Source organism: Pleurodeles waltl, chromosome 4_2, assembly GCF_031143425.1.
Source record: "Pleurodeles waltl isolate 20211129_DDA chromosome 4_2, aPleWal1.hap1.20221129, whole genome shotgun sequence".
Classification (NCBI taxonomy): Eukaryota; Metazoa; Chordata; class Amphibia; order Caudata; family Salamandridae; genus Pleurodeles; species Pleurodeles waltl.
Window position 1 is genome coordinate 86316212 of NC_090443.1, and position 16836 is coordinate 86333047.

Consider the following 16836-nt stretch of genomic DNA (forward strand, 5'->3'; position numbering starts at 1 on the left):
TCAAAATGAAGAAAGATTATCTACAAAGCACATTACGTTAGAAGACATGGCTCCATTTTTTACCTCAGTCCACAATACTGAAGCCCTCCAGGTCCAGAATATGGATTTGTCAGACAGAAGCGGTGGTTTCTCTTTTTTCTCTAATCTCTTGAACATATGTAGCATAGGTGGGCCTGGGATTTGCTTGATTAGTGGCAGGTGACTGGTAAAATCATAATCCAATCTTTTAATAAAGGACAGGTATAATAACAATGCTTGATGGAGTACCAGCCCTTCTGGCTTAATAGTGTGAGCCTGGGACTGTGATTGAGCATGGGACTGTGATAGAGCATAGTCACGCATTTCTAGAGCAAGACTGAACCCTTTGATAATGTCAAGGATATTCTTTCTCATTTTATCTTGAGACACATGCATCCATCTACTGATATTCTCTTGTGGAACACCTGTTTTCATAGCTATACTTCTTGTGGATAGAAAACCCAAATATGTTGACCCTGAGCAAATAAAACATGGCTGAAAAACTTGAACATAGCAATACTATCACAACAGTTAGAAAAGTCGATTATTGTAGTCAGTTAGCTACCAGTTTTCCTAGCCCAGTGGCCAGACTTCCAGTGTTAATAGTGGCAATGAGAGTCAGTGAGTGAACATCATCATACTTAGTTGCAATTTGCGCACAACTGGTTTCAACGTCACCACACCACAGGAACCCAGCACCAAACTGAGTAACATCATGGGACATGGCTAGGGAAACATGCCCAAAATAATCGTTCGGAAGGATCTCCTAGAACAATTAATTATTCTACTCAGCACCATGAAATTAAGCCACGTTTTCAATTCAGAATAAATCTGGGCAGATGGCACAAGGTATGAAACATTTATGCCCATCTGTAATCAGTTTGTAAATGTTGCACGCATGGCTAAACTACACAAGACACCCAAAGGGCACGTCCTACAACACTTTCCAGACAGGGGACAAGCCCGCAAAACACTTACGACGTAAAACAGAATGAGCCACGTACCTTCTGGAGGCAGCAGCGAGGCTGCTCCAAGCGCAGGCTCTGGAGCCCGTCTCGTCCAAGAGCACGGAGATCTGGAGAAGAGAACAATTAAAAACAGAATTTGTACTGAAACAGGAATTGAAGAGGCAGAAGAAAACTGCCATTATCTAAATTATAGATTTAACATTCAAAACAGAAAGGTCCTGGAGTTTGTGAATGACTAGGAAATGCAAATGAACTAAACTACATGGGACCAAATAGTTTAAATAGTATCACAGATTGGCACCAGTCCCGATGATGTATTCAAGACTCGTTTAAGTTACTGCTCATACCCTGACGAGATCATCTGGGATAAACACCCGGAATTTACAGTAAAAGACATCTGTCCGAGCAGATTACATATTTGTGAGTTTTTACTGTCCCAGTTTGTACCAAATCGGAGTGCTTTGAAAAATTAACAGCATATAGAAATACGAAATTATATTATCATGGAATTCAAAAGGCACAGGTATTCGCAGCAGTGTACTGCGCTGTTTTCATTTTACAAAGATTAAAAATTACAAAGATTAACGTGTATACATAGGCGAGCTTCGGCACAAGTGTCTTGGATGTACTTTTGCCTGCCTCTAAAAAGGAGTTGGAACCTACAACTGAGAGATTCCTAACGAATGTGCGGCTGTATTTGAAGCCAAGTGGCTCAGTACTGGGAGGTCAGAGTGTAGATTTTGAAGAGATGCAGCGTGCTCTTAGCATTGTCAGAAATCTCTCTACTCAACATTACTATGTAACACAAAGAAAGGTACATCCAGGCCCGGTTCTAGAGTGTGGGCCAGGTGGGCAATGCCCTCCCAAGGTGGCCCCATGGCCCACACAAGGCCTATTACAATTAGAACTAGCATTTTCAATGCAACGGGTCTCGCTTTTGCTCGAGTTAGAGCTATTAGCGTTGTAAAGAAAACAAACGCAGCGCGATCGCGCTATGTAAAATGCAGCGCGATCACGCTGCGTGGAAAATAAACAGATAAAGTAGTCCGGACCCCAGGCTGAAAACATCAAGCCTCGCATATTTTTAGTAGTTTACCGGTGCTGTGTAGGCGGGTTAAACACCGGAAAAGGCATGACGTATGCATGCCTTTCACAAATGAAAGCAAGCAGATTTGAAAAGGCAAGCCCACGAACCAATGTAAGTGACTGACGTTACATGGGCGTGGTTTGAAGCCCAAAGAGATTACAGAATGGACGGAGCACTTTGTGCTCGCCCATAAAAACAGCATTTTTCCTTTTTCTCAATGAGTCACCTGGGAGCATGTAGCCTCACTTTCTAAGTTTAATTGTTTAGCTTTCATGAAGAATTGAATAGCACCAATGTCCTGGGCTACTTGAACAGCAAGGGAGCATGTGACACCTGCTATTTACATATGCATGATAACAGCCACCATCTCGATTGTGATGCTTAACCTTCAGTGTATATTTTTTTTAAAAAAGGCTGCTAATGTCACACGTTTTGATTTTCCTGTTGTGAAAAGTCCTTAGTCAGGCTTCTCTGACTTCGAACAGAAGTGGTGGCTCTCTTGTGGCAGGACTGTAAACGTGTGCTGCTGTTGTCCTGCTTACTCCCAACATCCCTGGGCTGATAATATCAAAAGAAACTTAAGACACAGATAACGCATTTTGGGGCCCCAATGACTCTGCATTTATTCACTCCCAAAACATTCTCTTTTGGCTGTATCAGTGGCAAGAAATGCATCGTATCACTGCTGTATCAGATCCTAAACTGATAAAATACTTTAGTGGACTAATGCACTTGGCTACTGAGATGCTCTACAATCTGTGGCTTCGCAAGTTGACATTTTGCTACTCAGCCTTTTATTTCCGACCCCAAAGTGGGAAAGTAGGCACTGTAAGTAACTTTTATATCAACTCAACAATAAAAGAAATCTGTGCGATCAGGTGCCCCTTAACTCAAACAGTTATTTGGGCTTCACATAATAGTGATGTTTTGGGGCATTTTGAAAGATAGAGTGCAATCCTCACTTAGATCTCTAAATGTTATCAGCCAAACTGTGGTCCGGGGACCCCTGGGGGTCCGTGACTGCTTAGAAATTTTTAAAATGTTTACAGATTAGGTCCACAGCTTTCAATAAGGACTCAGTGGGGGGGGTCCCCCGATTACAATAATGTTTCAGTGGGGGTCCCAGAGTTCCAGTAATGATAAAGTAGGGGTTCACAGAAGTCAAAAGGTTGGGAATCACTGTTATTAGCTGTTGAGTAACTAGCAGCTCTGGACGTGACCGTGTTTTTTCATTAAAAGTTTTGAAAAACACAGGGCCACAGTTTTCATAGCTGTGATGCTAAAGGAACGAGAGCATGATCAAATATTGTAGAATCTGAAAGATGAAGGGGCACAGAGATGAAAGAAGGGTGAAGGGTTGATTAGAGGAGAGCCAGAAGATAGAAAAGATGAGTAAGGGAAAGGTAGTACAGAAGACAAAAGAGTGGCAAAGGAAGAGCTGGGTGACATAAAAAGAAAAGAGTAAGTAGAAGGGAAAATAAAAAAGTGATCACAACAGAGAAGAATGCTTTATTTGTACTGGTGTTTGCCAGTGCTTGGCATTGGCATTTAATTATGCAGCCCACCATGTGGCAGCGCCGTCAGTCTATTTTCTTAAAAGAGCACAGGAGCTGACTGTTTAACAATCTCATATATGTAATAATAACACTAGTGTGCACAGGCTATTCCTATACCTTTTGTCACATTTGTAGCAGTGTGATGGTAAGTGGGAAACATTAGCTTTGATATTTGGCAGCTTTGGAAGGACCTGTATGTGATGCAAGCTGCAGTGGCCTCTTGAGGAATAGCTTGGGATAAGGGACTTATCTTTTGATAAATTTAGCACCGGCAGGGTTGATTACAGAAGAGAAGGTGATAAAGATGCTATGAGAGGTGAAGGAGGATGAAAGAGGTGTCTGATGAAGTAGGGTGATGAAGTGGGGCAAGACGGAGCAGGAGAAAAATAAGCAAAGTGTTTGATGGGAATTCGGCAGTGGGTAGGCATTTACCGAGAGGGGAGCAATGAGAGGTGAGTAGAGAGTGAGCAGTAGGGAAGAGTGAAGGCAAAGGATGACACTGTTGAAGGATGAGTATGATCAGAAAGAAATGTGGTCAGAAAGAAGGGTGATGAGTAAATGATATGTGGTGGGGGAGGGACCAGAGATGGAGGATTAAGAGACTGGAGGAGATTGTTAGAACAAAAGGGACACACGGGGAGAGTGATTGAGAAGGAGAGGGTAGTGAGATTAGCGGGAAAGAGAAAGGGAACATGGAGGAGGCAGAAACTTGCAGGTCACAATTTAGGAGAAACAGTTCAGATTTGAGGCAATCGTATTAGCTGTAATTTCTCCTTCTTCCCCTTAACATACATTGCGCTCAAGAAACTGGCAACCAAATAATCTTTGATAACATAGCCATTCAGTGAGAAGTCCAGTCCTCAACCTCAGAAGCTCTACTCAGTGGGTAGCTAAGGGAAGAAACAGGCACACATTCGATATTTGGTTGGCTCTCCCTAGGTTGCTAACTTTGTGTGGCCTTCCAATTGTTATCACACTTTTTTGGAGTAAATGTGCAGCGGCAGCCGCTATCCACAACTTTAAAAGTTGAACTTCTCCTTACTATCTCTTTGAAATGCAAATGGTGCCCAGATCTTTGTAGATCTTCTGCATGCTCATAAGAATGACTAATATAATACAGACTTTGCTGACGTTATTGTTCAAATGTTGAGTTACCAGTGGAAAAACACATCCAGTGCAGCAGGAGTGTACGGTCTGATTATGCGTACCATCACACCAACACAAGTACAGTCACACGCACTTGTATAGTAGCAGATCAAGCTCCCTTCCTTCTAATTTTTCCCCTATGTGCAGCAACAGTGAAGCTGATGCTGTCAGAAGACAGTGAGTTGGAGGGAGAGGACTGTGAGGTAGAGAGGTGAAAAGGTGGAGCAAAGTTAGGAGAGGCTGATGGGTAGAAGGTAGGGGGACAGAGAGGTGTGTGTTAGAGGGATGATATGGAGGAAGAGAGGGAATATGGTGGGTTGGAAAGACAGAGGTGGATGGGGCAGATATTAGGAGGAGGGGTGGCCAAGTGAGAAAGGTAAGCTGGAGAGAGAATGGTGAGGTGGAGACAGAAGGGGGAGGTGGAGAAAGAGGAGGTTGATACACAGCAAGTGGAAGGTGAGGTGGAGAGAGCGAGGAGGGAGGGTAAGACAGACAGAAAGGAGGGCATGGCAAGGATAAAGGAGGATGAGGTGGGGAGAAAGGGTGAGGCAGGAAAAGAGGAGGGTGAAGTGGACAGAAAGAAGAGGAAGTGATGGGAGGAATCAGGATGAGGTGAGCTAGAAAGCATGGACTGCAACGCAAAGAGGGCAGAAGATCTCATAGGTACAAAGGCTTAGAAATACAGAATAAAACTAGTTGGTACAACTTGTACAGTAGGTACAGTATGTTCCTCATCCCACTACAAAACTACCCTGCATGTCCACAGCGAGCAATCAAACACCTATACAATGCTAGGTAACCCTATTCATCTTCCTGGCCCCACCCATGCTTCTTCATGGCCATCTCAGCTCCTGAATCCCAGAACCGGGCCTGGGTACATCTAACTATCACCTCAACTAATGAGCAGATATTCACCGATCGCTCGTACCGGCAGATATAAATCAGAGAAGAAATGCCACTGGCCTATCCGATATCGGGACAGAGCGGGAAACCTGTAAAAAATAGCTGATTCATGGGATAACCCTGGGGTCTATACTGCTTGTCAGAGAAAGACTGCTATCTCAAGCAGGGCCACAAGGGAGAAGGGCCACCACGTGGGACTGTATCCAGGACGTCTCCTGTCCCGGATCTGAAGTTCAGCATGAACTTAACTTGGTGTGCCGCCCATAAGTCAGAGAGGAGAGACAGCCCTGCAAGGCATGGCCTGCTTACTTCTACGGATCGCAATAATTAATCTGCCGTAAGAATTGTGGAGCTCGCACCCTTGAATTTAAATTCAGTGTTCTTCACCCTAACTCGTTGTTCGAACTCAAAAGTGCAATCACACTGCTGAACGCCCAACTGGCCATACAGTGTATGCTCTGGTGACTTAATTAGCAACTCGCCACCCTCCACCCCCTTTAGAGTATGAGTAAGCAACATAGAGAAAAGGGACCCTGGAAAATATGAATCTGGGTTTCCTCTGAATAGAATGAACATGATCACAGGCGATCAATATATATCTAACAGGATTGCTCAAACAGAATGAACTGGGCTATTTACAGTACCAGCATGGCACTGAGCCTGACAATTCGAAGTGAGGTGGAACACAAAGCACATGTAAACCACTCAGTTAAACATCAGTTCTTACCAGAGTCAGTGCAGCAGTGGGGGGCTCAGAGGTATCACAGATTAACTGTTCAATCGTTTGGTTTCTGAGCAACAGGTTGTGTTCATACCAATCATATAAAAGGTGAAAGGATGAATACTTGCAATCTGTCTAACCACTTGAAATCGCTGGGGGTAGCTCACCATGCTACCTCAGTTTGGAACCAGACTTATGCAAATCAATCCTGACCCTGCTCCAACTGGAATGGTCCAATTTGTACAGCCACACCAGACCTCCCTGAACCAGAACACAAGCAACATAGGACCAATTTTGCTATGATTAGGGCTAATCACTAGGAATAGTGAGTTCCAGTGGCATAGTGAGAACAGGACCCACATCTCGGCGTACCCTTGCCACTTTGGGCACTAACCTCAAACACACAAAAAGATTTTGAGAGGAATGTTTGCAATTTGTCTAACCACTGTCAACTGCTCGTGTAGCTGTCCAATCTGTTGTTCTTTGGCTCACCATGCCCCTTAGTTTGGACCCAGCACAGTTCCAAAATGAAAAAGTCCAGCCCGAACCGCCAGGCCAGGTCCTCCGTGTACAAGAACACACAGTGACATCCTCAAACATTGCTGCATTTCAGTTGTTTCCTAACAAGGTGCTGATTTGTTATACAATAGGTACATTCTAGAGTTGTCAGAGGAAGAGATCTAAAACCGCATGTTATATAACAGATCACCCAATCAAGTGTTGGCAATGGCCATGGTATGTGGCCAGTCTTTGTAGGTGGAATGGGCTCCTGCCTGTACCAGTCTAGCTAACTGCTCGGAAAGGGCTTGATCTCAGAGTTCTAGAGGAGAGGAGCATAGCACCAGTCTTTGAAATACATTATTTGTTTGCAAACAGCCAGAACATGGTCTTTAGTTTGACTTACAAAGGCAAGCCCAAGCAAGGCTCAATTGCATGAAGTGGTTTAGAAAGTGTTGTTTTGAGTGGTCTACAAAGACGATAATAACAAAGCTAAACCACAGTCAGGTGCTATTGGAATCATAAGAGTCTGCGATTGCTGCTGTTTTCCTTGTGATTGTGGATTTAGAGCAGGCGCATCATCTGCTGTAGAATTTACAGATTTCAATTAAAAAAGCTATTTCTAGCTCAGATGAGGTCACAAGAAGTGGCCCACAGTGACAGATGGTTGCAAATGTTAATCGGTCACCTTTCAGTTACTGATTGTTGTATTCAGGGGTTAAACTTGTGCTAACAAACATGAGCTCTAGATGCATTTTAATCCTGTTATTGTCGCTAACAATGGCCTCCCCCAATATTTTCCCTGTATTGTGCTTTGGGGAGTGGGTGTTACTACATCCATCAGAGCTTGTATGTCAGAATACCAATTACAATTTTGTGTTCCATAAATATCGTAGTCAAAATATTGATGGCCAGGATATTATGGACTTGGGTATGTACGAGAAGTCCAGTTTTACCTTCCTCCACTTCACATCTATGGACATTCATTACATAAATACCTTATCATCAAGATCTATAGATATATATATTGAATTAAGCATAATAAACATATCCTTCACCATTAATACACGTACCATGTCGATTCTTTGGTTGACAAACAATATTATGTATCTATTTACTGGTATCATATCCCATCAATATACCCATCTGAGAATAAGCAGAAATGATGCTGGGCGTGAACCAAAGACCTAGAGACTTAAATCAAACCTGAAAATGTATACCTCAAAAGGTGAAACAGTAGAGCGATAAGGTGTCTTTGGTCAGGAAAGTCTGCAAACCTCAGCAACGTTTGCTGGAGAAGAACTCAAGTTGCTCAAGGTTTTAATCAAACAACTGTTGTAACGGTAAACAACGTATCACTCTTTCAATATTAGTACATTTTGCATTATGTAAAGGTAAAAGAAAATTTAGCGATCGGGCAGTGAGTGGTCAAACTAGTGTTTCTGTAGTCTAAGAAACCACAGAAAACTTAAAGATGCAGAGAGGTCTGTAACACAGAAAAAAGATAGCCAAAGCCACAATCTAGGCTGGGCAGTACGAGTCGTTCCAGGCCATGGACATACATTTTTGACATAGTGCTGCGAGGTTTGTTGTTTAGCAAACAGAACGGTGCGTAATACAGGTGGAACTTCACAAGTAGGCAAACGACACCAGCGCAGTTAGAGGTATATAGCAACATGCCAGTTAAGAGACTAGCTTGTCCATACACTTCAACCCCCACAAATTCTAGGTAAGCTGAAGTCTGCAGACGAACGCAAAAGGAATAGGGGCACAGATTTAACAGTGGCTCAAACACTGATAAGCAATGATCAACAGTAATTGGGTCAAGTCTCAGGGCACATACACTTAAATAACTATCCAGTGACTAAGACCTGTGACTGACCCATTTTCTAAATTTATGACCATATATACCTTACAGTGTAATTTACAAACAATCTTCCTGCATAACAGTGGATGGCATTACCAATGAGTCAAAAATTCATTAATATAAAAACAAGCAATATAACCAGCTTATATGGCATGGCGGTTTCTTGAAGGGACTGTATGCTAATTCAGCCTTCATTGCGTGTGGTCACATATACCACTTCCTGCAGGTGAGTAACACCCTTCCAAACACAGAACTGGCGTTTAGCCACACAGGAGCCAAAGTAAAGGGGAGGGGTGCAAAACATTTACTTTACCTAGCCTGCTGAAATAACTTGAGATTGGTCTGCTTGAGGTGCAGCATTGGTCTACGTTTGATCGGATCATATCAGCATCTATCGTACGTACCACAGAGCTAGCGCTACAGCCTTCAGCCTGCGACGGTAGTGGGGCATTGAGAACTGATTTATTCCCTCATAAGCATGAGCTGCCTATTCAGTGCTGACCACAAGTAAAGGGAAAAACTCCAACCACCAGCAAATAGTCTCCTTTTTCCAGCAGACTCATCTTTTCCTGGCTGTCTGTAAGAAGCATCTGAAAAGCATGGGGTGCAACATTTTACTGCAGCCTCATAACGCCCAGCTGCCCCGCACGACTTATAGGCATGACACCACCTAATTGTAACTATGATGAAAAGTAGACTATGTTCAAGTTACAGAAGGGTAACGTGATACACAACAATAACGTTTGAGGATCTAAACGTTTCCAAACACTGCATGCACATTTTAAATTTTCTTTTAAAACAAGTCCTTTTATTTCTAATCCTAGTGTCAATTCATTTGCCAACTCTCTTTCTAGGTCTCTGTGCTCTCTATATTTGCCATTATTGCTCTTGTTTGGCTCGTTAGGACCCGAGGGCATCTTTCTTTCTTATTTCAAAGTGCCTTTCCCAGATTCGTCTGTTAACTGAATCCTTCATTGCTTGCATCTGCATGTGCCTTAAAGGTTGGTTTGGCTTATGGGGCTACTCCTGAAAATATTTATTCCCCAATGCCCACATCTCCAGAAGACAAGAGCGCTCCAACAGAACATCTGCATGAGAAATCTCCTACACAGAAATGTGAGGAACTAGCTTGTAGTACCATACGATTTTCGGATTTCTATCTGTGTAAAGGAAGAGTTTATTCTGCAGAAGACCAAATCCTGAATAGTGCAAACTTTTTGTAACTAAATGATCCAAAAACAGAGGTCTTAATTCGAGATGGAAAAAAAGGTAGGTATTTTGGTCTGCAATATACAGATAACTAAGGAGGCAAAGCTGCCTTGTTAGATATGGGCAGTTATCAGTGACTTTTTTTTTTTCCCCAGCCAGGTACTCCAAGAACCACCTTGCATCTTCTATCAAGAGCCTATCAGACTGGACTACTGCAGTGCCTTATTATTATATCCTATTAAAAAAATACATCATAAGACTCCTGAGAGTTCAAAATTTGGCAGTTCGAGTAATCACTGGGCTAAGTGGACAAGATCATGTCCCAGGCACAAGAAGATCTTACGCTGGATTCATGTGCAACTTGCTCAGTTTAAAGTATTGTGCCTCACTTACAAATGTTGTTATCAATTATCAACAAGCCTGTTACTGAATATCTTACATATGGATTTCAAGCTCTCCTCTGACCCTCTGAAGTCCAATTCAAACTCATGAACATCTCACTCCACCAAGTACTCGTCCACAACCTGGAAATAAGCAGGTGCTTCTCCATCCAGAATGCGCCCAAGCATCTGCCCAGACGTAGGTGAGCCAAACAATGCACCCATTTGAATGGTCCATGCCTCCCCCTTAACAATAAGAGAGATTGGGTTCACTTTCAGTAAAGAGGAGGAGGTGCAATTTCAAACCGCAGCTCCACTGTACACTGATACAAGCTGCACACTGTAAGCAAAAAACTGTCCAACTGTGCACCTGCAGTGGTGACAGCTCATTTCTTTTGTGTACAGTGTGCCTGATTTATAATTTGGCGCCAGGCCTTCTACATTACGAACACATTCCCTATGAATGTTAGATGCCCTGCATTTATGCTGGACTTTAGAAAGATGGTCAAGACTGTCCCATTTGGCTAGATTGAATTCAGACTAGCGCCAAGAGAGACTTTACACGGCACAGCGGCTCTTTAGCAAACTAGAATCCAGAAAGTAATTCAAAACGTAGCATCATCTAACCTTATAGTGTGTAGGTGGGAATACACTTTTGGGAGCCCCAAATAGCAGAGTACTGCAGTGCCTTAAATTGAAATATATAAGTGCAGGTACTCTCTATTTAGAGTACCTGTTTGTTCCTGAGAAGGGGCGGCACTCATCCACTGTAATGTAATGCAAAAGTGCTGAGAAGTGCAGGTACTCTCGCTCCCATTCAAATGAAAAAAGTGCAGGTACTCCGTACCAGACCGTACCTGCCTATTCAAAGACCTGGAGTACTGCACATCGCTTTGGAAATGTCAAAAACGTAGGCCACAGTCCTGAACCATTGGAGCATCGAGTACACATATAGTGCGAATGAAGCTGTCCTGGGCATGCGAGGACTTTCTTTCTCGTGGTGTAATTATTGTGCTTAATGGGTGCACAGAAATAAGTGAGGCCCGAGGCATTCTGGGCATGCAATTGTGTGAAGCCTGGCCAAACTGCATTCATTCACCACAGGAGAATGGTCGTTTTCAGTACTTTTAATACCGAATTCAAGGGAAAACCAGATATGGAAATCTCCCGCACTTCTTTTATTCCACTGAAACGCCCTTAAATATGTAAGAATGTTATGCCTTTCAGAGATTAAGAAGCGAGTCCTAGAGTTGGCACAGCCTCCTCGAACTGACATGAACCCAATCTGTCAACAGGCAGCATCCCGAGTCTGGAGGGCAGGCAATGAGCGGCCACTACAGAAAAGGGCCAGAAATGGATCGTCCTGCTCCTTTCGGCTTTAAACACCGATAAATAATGCAAGGGCTGCAACGGAGAACGCGTGCTGCTATAAATAGAGCATGCATCAAAGATTTGGGGGATGGTGCGGAGAAATGCCGCGTAGGAAAGAGTCGGGAATGCTGCAGCATACGTCCACCTCCGGGTATCCGACACACTACCGCTGCACCCCTTCCAACCTCGTTTTCGAAAGAAGGTTAAACCCATAACCGCCATTCACCTTGCACCCTGACTCGTTGGGGGCTCTGCGTGCTCCTTAAAGTGCTTGCTTGTTCACTGTACAATCGTTCTGCTTCCAAATTTAAATCAAAATCTGCAGAATTTGGCTACATTGCCGTGAGAAATTTAACAGAGCCCTACCAATAAAACACACTTAAAATTGTATACATTTAAGGAGGGGAGTGGATAAATACTCTACTGAAAGGCAAATTGTATCATAAAGTGGGACTTTTCCGGAAAATCTGAAAATGACGAAGACCTATGGATAAAGCAAGCAGCGCATAAAAAACGAACAAGATCGACAAAAAAAGTCAACTGTAAGTAGAAGTGCTGTGTACAGCGGGTCTTCGACAACAGACAGCGAGTGCCTGACGGTGAAACCTTAAAAACCGGAGATATATCTGGACTTCTAAGAAAACAAGCACAGTGAAAAGATAGCCTCTGCTTCAGGACAAAAGTCGATTTCCTGAATTGGACTTCACGAAATATACTTGCTGAGAACTTAAATTGCCTCTTTCTGCCATTTCGTAAGCTAATTTATTAACAGAGGAAGTGTTCTGTCACCTTTTCATCGTTTTTTCCCATATTTTCATTCGATATTTGCATTTTTCTGGCTGGCAACAACAGCTTGTCTGCATTTCCCAGTCTATTTTCAGCTCCAAATGATTAGCACATTCTGAAATGTGTGCGAACGTCAATGCAAATTGTGATGATAGGATTTTGGTGGAGGAGGCAGGAGATGGTTAAAAGAAGGCAATCATGGTAAAATATAAATAACTTCTATAACAAGCATTGGTAAAGCCAATGGGTTTCGCCTTTCAAACCTTTTGGTCTTGCCAATGATTTTAGCCAAGTGGCACATCAAGGCTGAGAAATGTAAAAAAAAAAAAAAAAAAAAAAAAAAAAAGCTTTTTTACAGAGACACTTTTTCCTTTCCAGTTACTGATAGGGGTTGGATCAGTAATTAAATAGGAAAAAAAAAAAACACTAAAGATTTTTTTTTGTTTAAAAGCGGGTGGTGAAGCAACACGGGTGTCGATTAGGTGGGGCGGAGCATACAACAAGGAGACGCGGTGGTGGGCGGAAATCAAACCGGCAAAATAGCAACATGTTGCTGGTGGGGAGAAAGCACAGGCAAAATGTTAACGAGAGGGAAGAGCTGTAGAAGCACACAGACGAGAGAGAGAGGAACAGAGTACATAAGAGAGAGAGCAGAAATGTACATGCAGGATCAGAGTGCTTTAGCTCCCCCACATCAGCAAGGAAAAGCAGGCTAGTTAGCAAAGGTGGGAAGTTTAGGCAAAGTTGGACGAGGTTCTACTTATAAGAAATTAAACACTTTTTTGTAACTTCAGTGCAAGACACAATAGACTTTTGGAGTCGCAACAAAAGCTATGGAACTGCATCACACCTACTGCACCCCAAAAACAGACAGTAATGTCCTCTAGTCTCATCGTCCAACCAGTCACTACAAAAAACATCTCTATCAGAAGGTAGAGATGGGCATTGCAGTAGCACTGAGTGCCCAAAAAGCAGACTGAGAATCTCCGGGCAATTTCAGCCACAATTCAGATGCCCACACCTTACTTCTGCACTGTTCAGTCTTTGAGGATTATATGTAAGCCTCCACATGCACAACTTTAGGACATCAGCCACAGAAATATGGAACAAACCTCCAATCATTCTGATTAGGTGGTTGTACTCCACGAGCTGGAGTGATTAAGCAACTGTTAAATAACCTGACATACTTGGATAATGCTCCTAATGATGCTAAAGCATGCTCTAAAGAGCATCTCCATTTTGGCACAGAAATATGAACAAAGCAATCAGATTGAAACTAAGACACACTATGTATCATGAATGCAAATTAATAAAGTTCACCCAAGAGTATGAAGAAAAGAAAAGTTAACAAGAATAGCTTATCATCTGTCACGAGACGGTATAAACTAACCAACAAAATCTGCCTTATTTTTGCAATAAAATCAATCAGTTATCAAACATGGCAAGGGTACTGTTTACATAAGTTAGAGATCTGCCCCCCCCCCCCCCCTGTTTTGTCAACTCTTCTGCTCTGTGCATTAGACTCATCATCTTTGCTCAAAGAAAATCCAAATAGGAAATCAATTAGAGACAGTCTCCCTTATTTTAATGTGACTCGCTCTGCTCTGAAAGTCTTTTACGACTCTCTCTTTCTTTGTGGAGAGTGAGTTCCTTTCACTGGGTTCTCTTGATTAAATTTTTACAGATTGTGATGTAAAATCAATTGTCCCTGTGAAAGTGCCAGCTTTGTCCTCTGAGGTTAACTTCTTGTTCTCTTCATGGATGGTTTGACAGCGTTTGAATTTAGGTACTAAGACTCACCTCAACAACACAGTTCGGACCCAAGCATGGTGTTCAGCCAGTGGCCTCTCTGGTGCCAGCTGTTATCAACGTACGCAATGCATGTGTCATATTGGCTCTCAAATCATCTTGAAAATGAACATCTTAGACTTCTGGCAAATCGGCTTCTGTCCAAAGTTCAGAATCAATACTACAGTTATGGTCTCAACAATCAACGGTTAAGCCTTGATGTGGTAGCCCCTTTCTTATAGATGAAGGTCATCGTTGATAGATGGACCATTGTGACCACTGTATTTTGGTCCTTCAGCAGCTCGAGGTTAACCTGAAAATTGACTATCATATTCTTCTTCAGTAGTCAGCACAAAAATCAGTCACTGGCACTCCGTCCATCACATTCAAAGCAAATGCAAAGCTCCTATAGCTTTTCAGAAAGTTCTTCTTGCTCCCCCATTCTCTTCAACTTAGACATGATTTAATCTGCTAATACTACAAGTTTCAGTGCAGGACTAGTCTTTTATGCAGGTGATACCCAGCAAGTCCTGCACCTTGATGGCTCTTTCTGAAGTTCAGCATGCTTTTTATTCATGCTGATCTACCATCTGGTCGTGGGTCATAAGCAATCAGCTGAAGCTTAATGCTGACCAGACGGAAGAGTTAATCTTAGGCCAGAGCAGCTTGTGAAACAACACTTTTTTGGTACACTAAGATGGAAAGTCCTTCTCCGAACTCCAAGATAAAAAAAACTTGTTTTTCACGGTGAAACAGAGCAGTCTATGAGAGAAAAGGCAAATGCTCAGGTCTCCTCGTGTTTCCACAAGATGAGACTACTGGAAAAGATAATATCTTATCTCCCAACACTTGCAGCCCCCTATAGTCTCTCTAGAATGGACTAAGGCAACACTGGTTATTTGTAGACCACAAAGGGAATATTGAGGGTGTAGTGTAGGAATCCTATTATTTAAAGTGCATACATTCAGTCGTGTCTCTGATGCATGCAGCTCACCACACCAGCTTTCTATCATGCAGCAGAACCGGTTTGAGGCACTCAGTCTGGCACGTCTTGCATTCTATGGGAGTGGGCCCACAGGTGTTCAATGAGGACTTCAAGGACATGATCCTTCTCAGGTGTTGCTTGGGATTTGACCTCGTCTGTTCTGCTCCCCACCCCCCCACCCCAGGTTTGGAATGGGCTTCTACTGGCCTTTCAACAGATAATTAGTCACAAAAGCATCCTGTAGCCCAGAAATGTCAGTCTTTTCTTTCATAACCTATTTTCTTCTCTTACTTGCTTTGCCCGTGCATAAGACCGCTTTGGCGCACTTTGTGCTTCAAATCAGATCGCTCACTCAATCAGCTGATGGTGCAATTATGAAAGCAAAACATAACAAGCATTTGCAAAGCAATAGGTCGCGCATTTTCTTGAGTTAGAGCTATTAGCATTGTAAATTCATAATTGGACTTTTCTTGCGACATAAATTGGTCAACCCTACCTCATAATTTCATCTTTTCCTGCCATACAATTCCAGCAGCCCAGCATTTAACTAAGAGAAGAAACAGAGCACAAAAAAGGGAAGGAAGCTAGCGAACAAACGATAAAGAGAAAAAATAATGAAAGAAGTGTGAAAGAGAAAAATAAACTTTAGAGAAAAAAGAGAGAAGATGAGAGAAACAAGCAGCGAAAGAGCCAGGGCATTTCCCACAGACACAGAATGGGAAAACCACTTTGACACTTCAGGTCCCGACAAGTAACTTGTGGCTTCAACATACAGAGAGGAAAAAGAGGGATTTATAGTAAAATGTGAATTGACAGATAAAGATAAGAAGAACACCAGTGGAAGGAAGGAAGATCTTAATTAAAAAAAAAAAAAAAAAAGTGAAGACACGCATACAGAGTCAAAGGAAAGAGCAAATAAAGACAAAAAGAATGAAGGGAATAGAAAAAATAGTCAAAGAATGAATACCTGATAAGGAAAAAAAAAAAAGGAACAAAAGCAAAGAAATAACCAGGTTTTTGCAAGTTTGAAAGAAGAGGTAGCAAGAGGAAGAGGGAAATAAAAAAAAAAGGAGAAGATTAGAAATAAACAGTTGAAAGAAGGAGCAAAACTGCAAACGTGGATTTTAAGAGCTGGAAAGAGAAAAGTGGGAGAGAAAGAAAATATTGAGAGTAAACTGAATAAAGGAAAGAATGGAGTGAGATAGTTGAAAGAGACCCTCCCAAATAAAGAAGGCTGCCAAGTAAAGATTTATTTGTCTCTCCGAAGTGTGGAACAGCAGGGGGCAGTGCAAAATAGTAGGAGGTGCATTAGCAGAGTTGTATGTGAACCACAATACAGCAATATTGGGGCGGTTCAGATCTGGATTTGGGGTACAGACAGAGCTGTGTTCCAGCCCTGTGCTGGAATAACAAAGGCAGCGGGTGAGGAATGAGAAATGGAGCACCCTGTAATTCCTGGTATTGGAATAATGGGGCACTGCAGGTGAGGGTTGAGGTCCACTGACAGAGTTGTTTATGTGGGCTGCAGTACTGGAATAGTAATGGGCACACAA

The 16836-nt window shown here is 42.6% G+C and overlaps 1 protein-coding gene across 3 annotated transcripts in view; it reads right to left on the reverse strand.

The window, feature by feature from the left end:
* The window catches only part of R3HDM2 (R3H domain containing 2), a 1111447-nt gene that overhangs the window by 1003520 nt on the left and 91091 nt on the right, over nucleotides 1-16836 (reverse strand). For all 3 annotated transcript variants that reach the window (XM_069230792.1, XM_069230791.1, XM_069230789.1), the window contains exon 2: nucleotides 1023-1093. In XM_069230792.1, the coding sequence (XP_069086893.1) occupies nucleotides 1023-1093 (71 nt within the window). The remainder of the gene's footprint in view (nucleotides 1-1022; nucleotides 1094-16836) is intronic.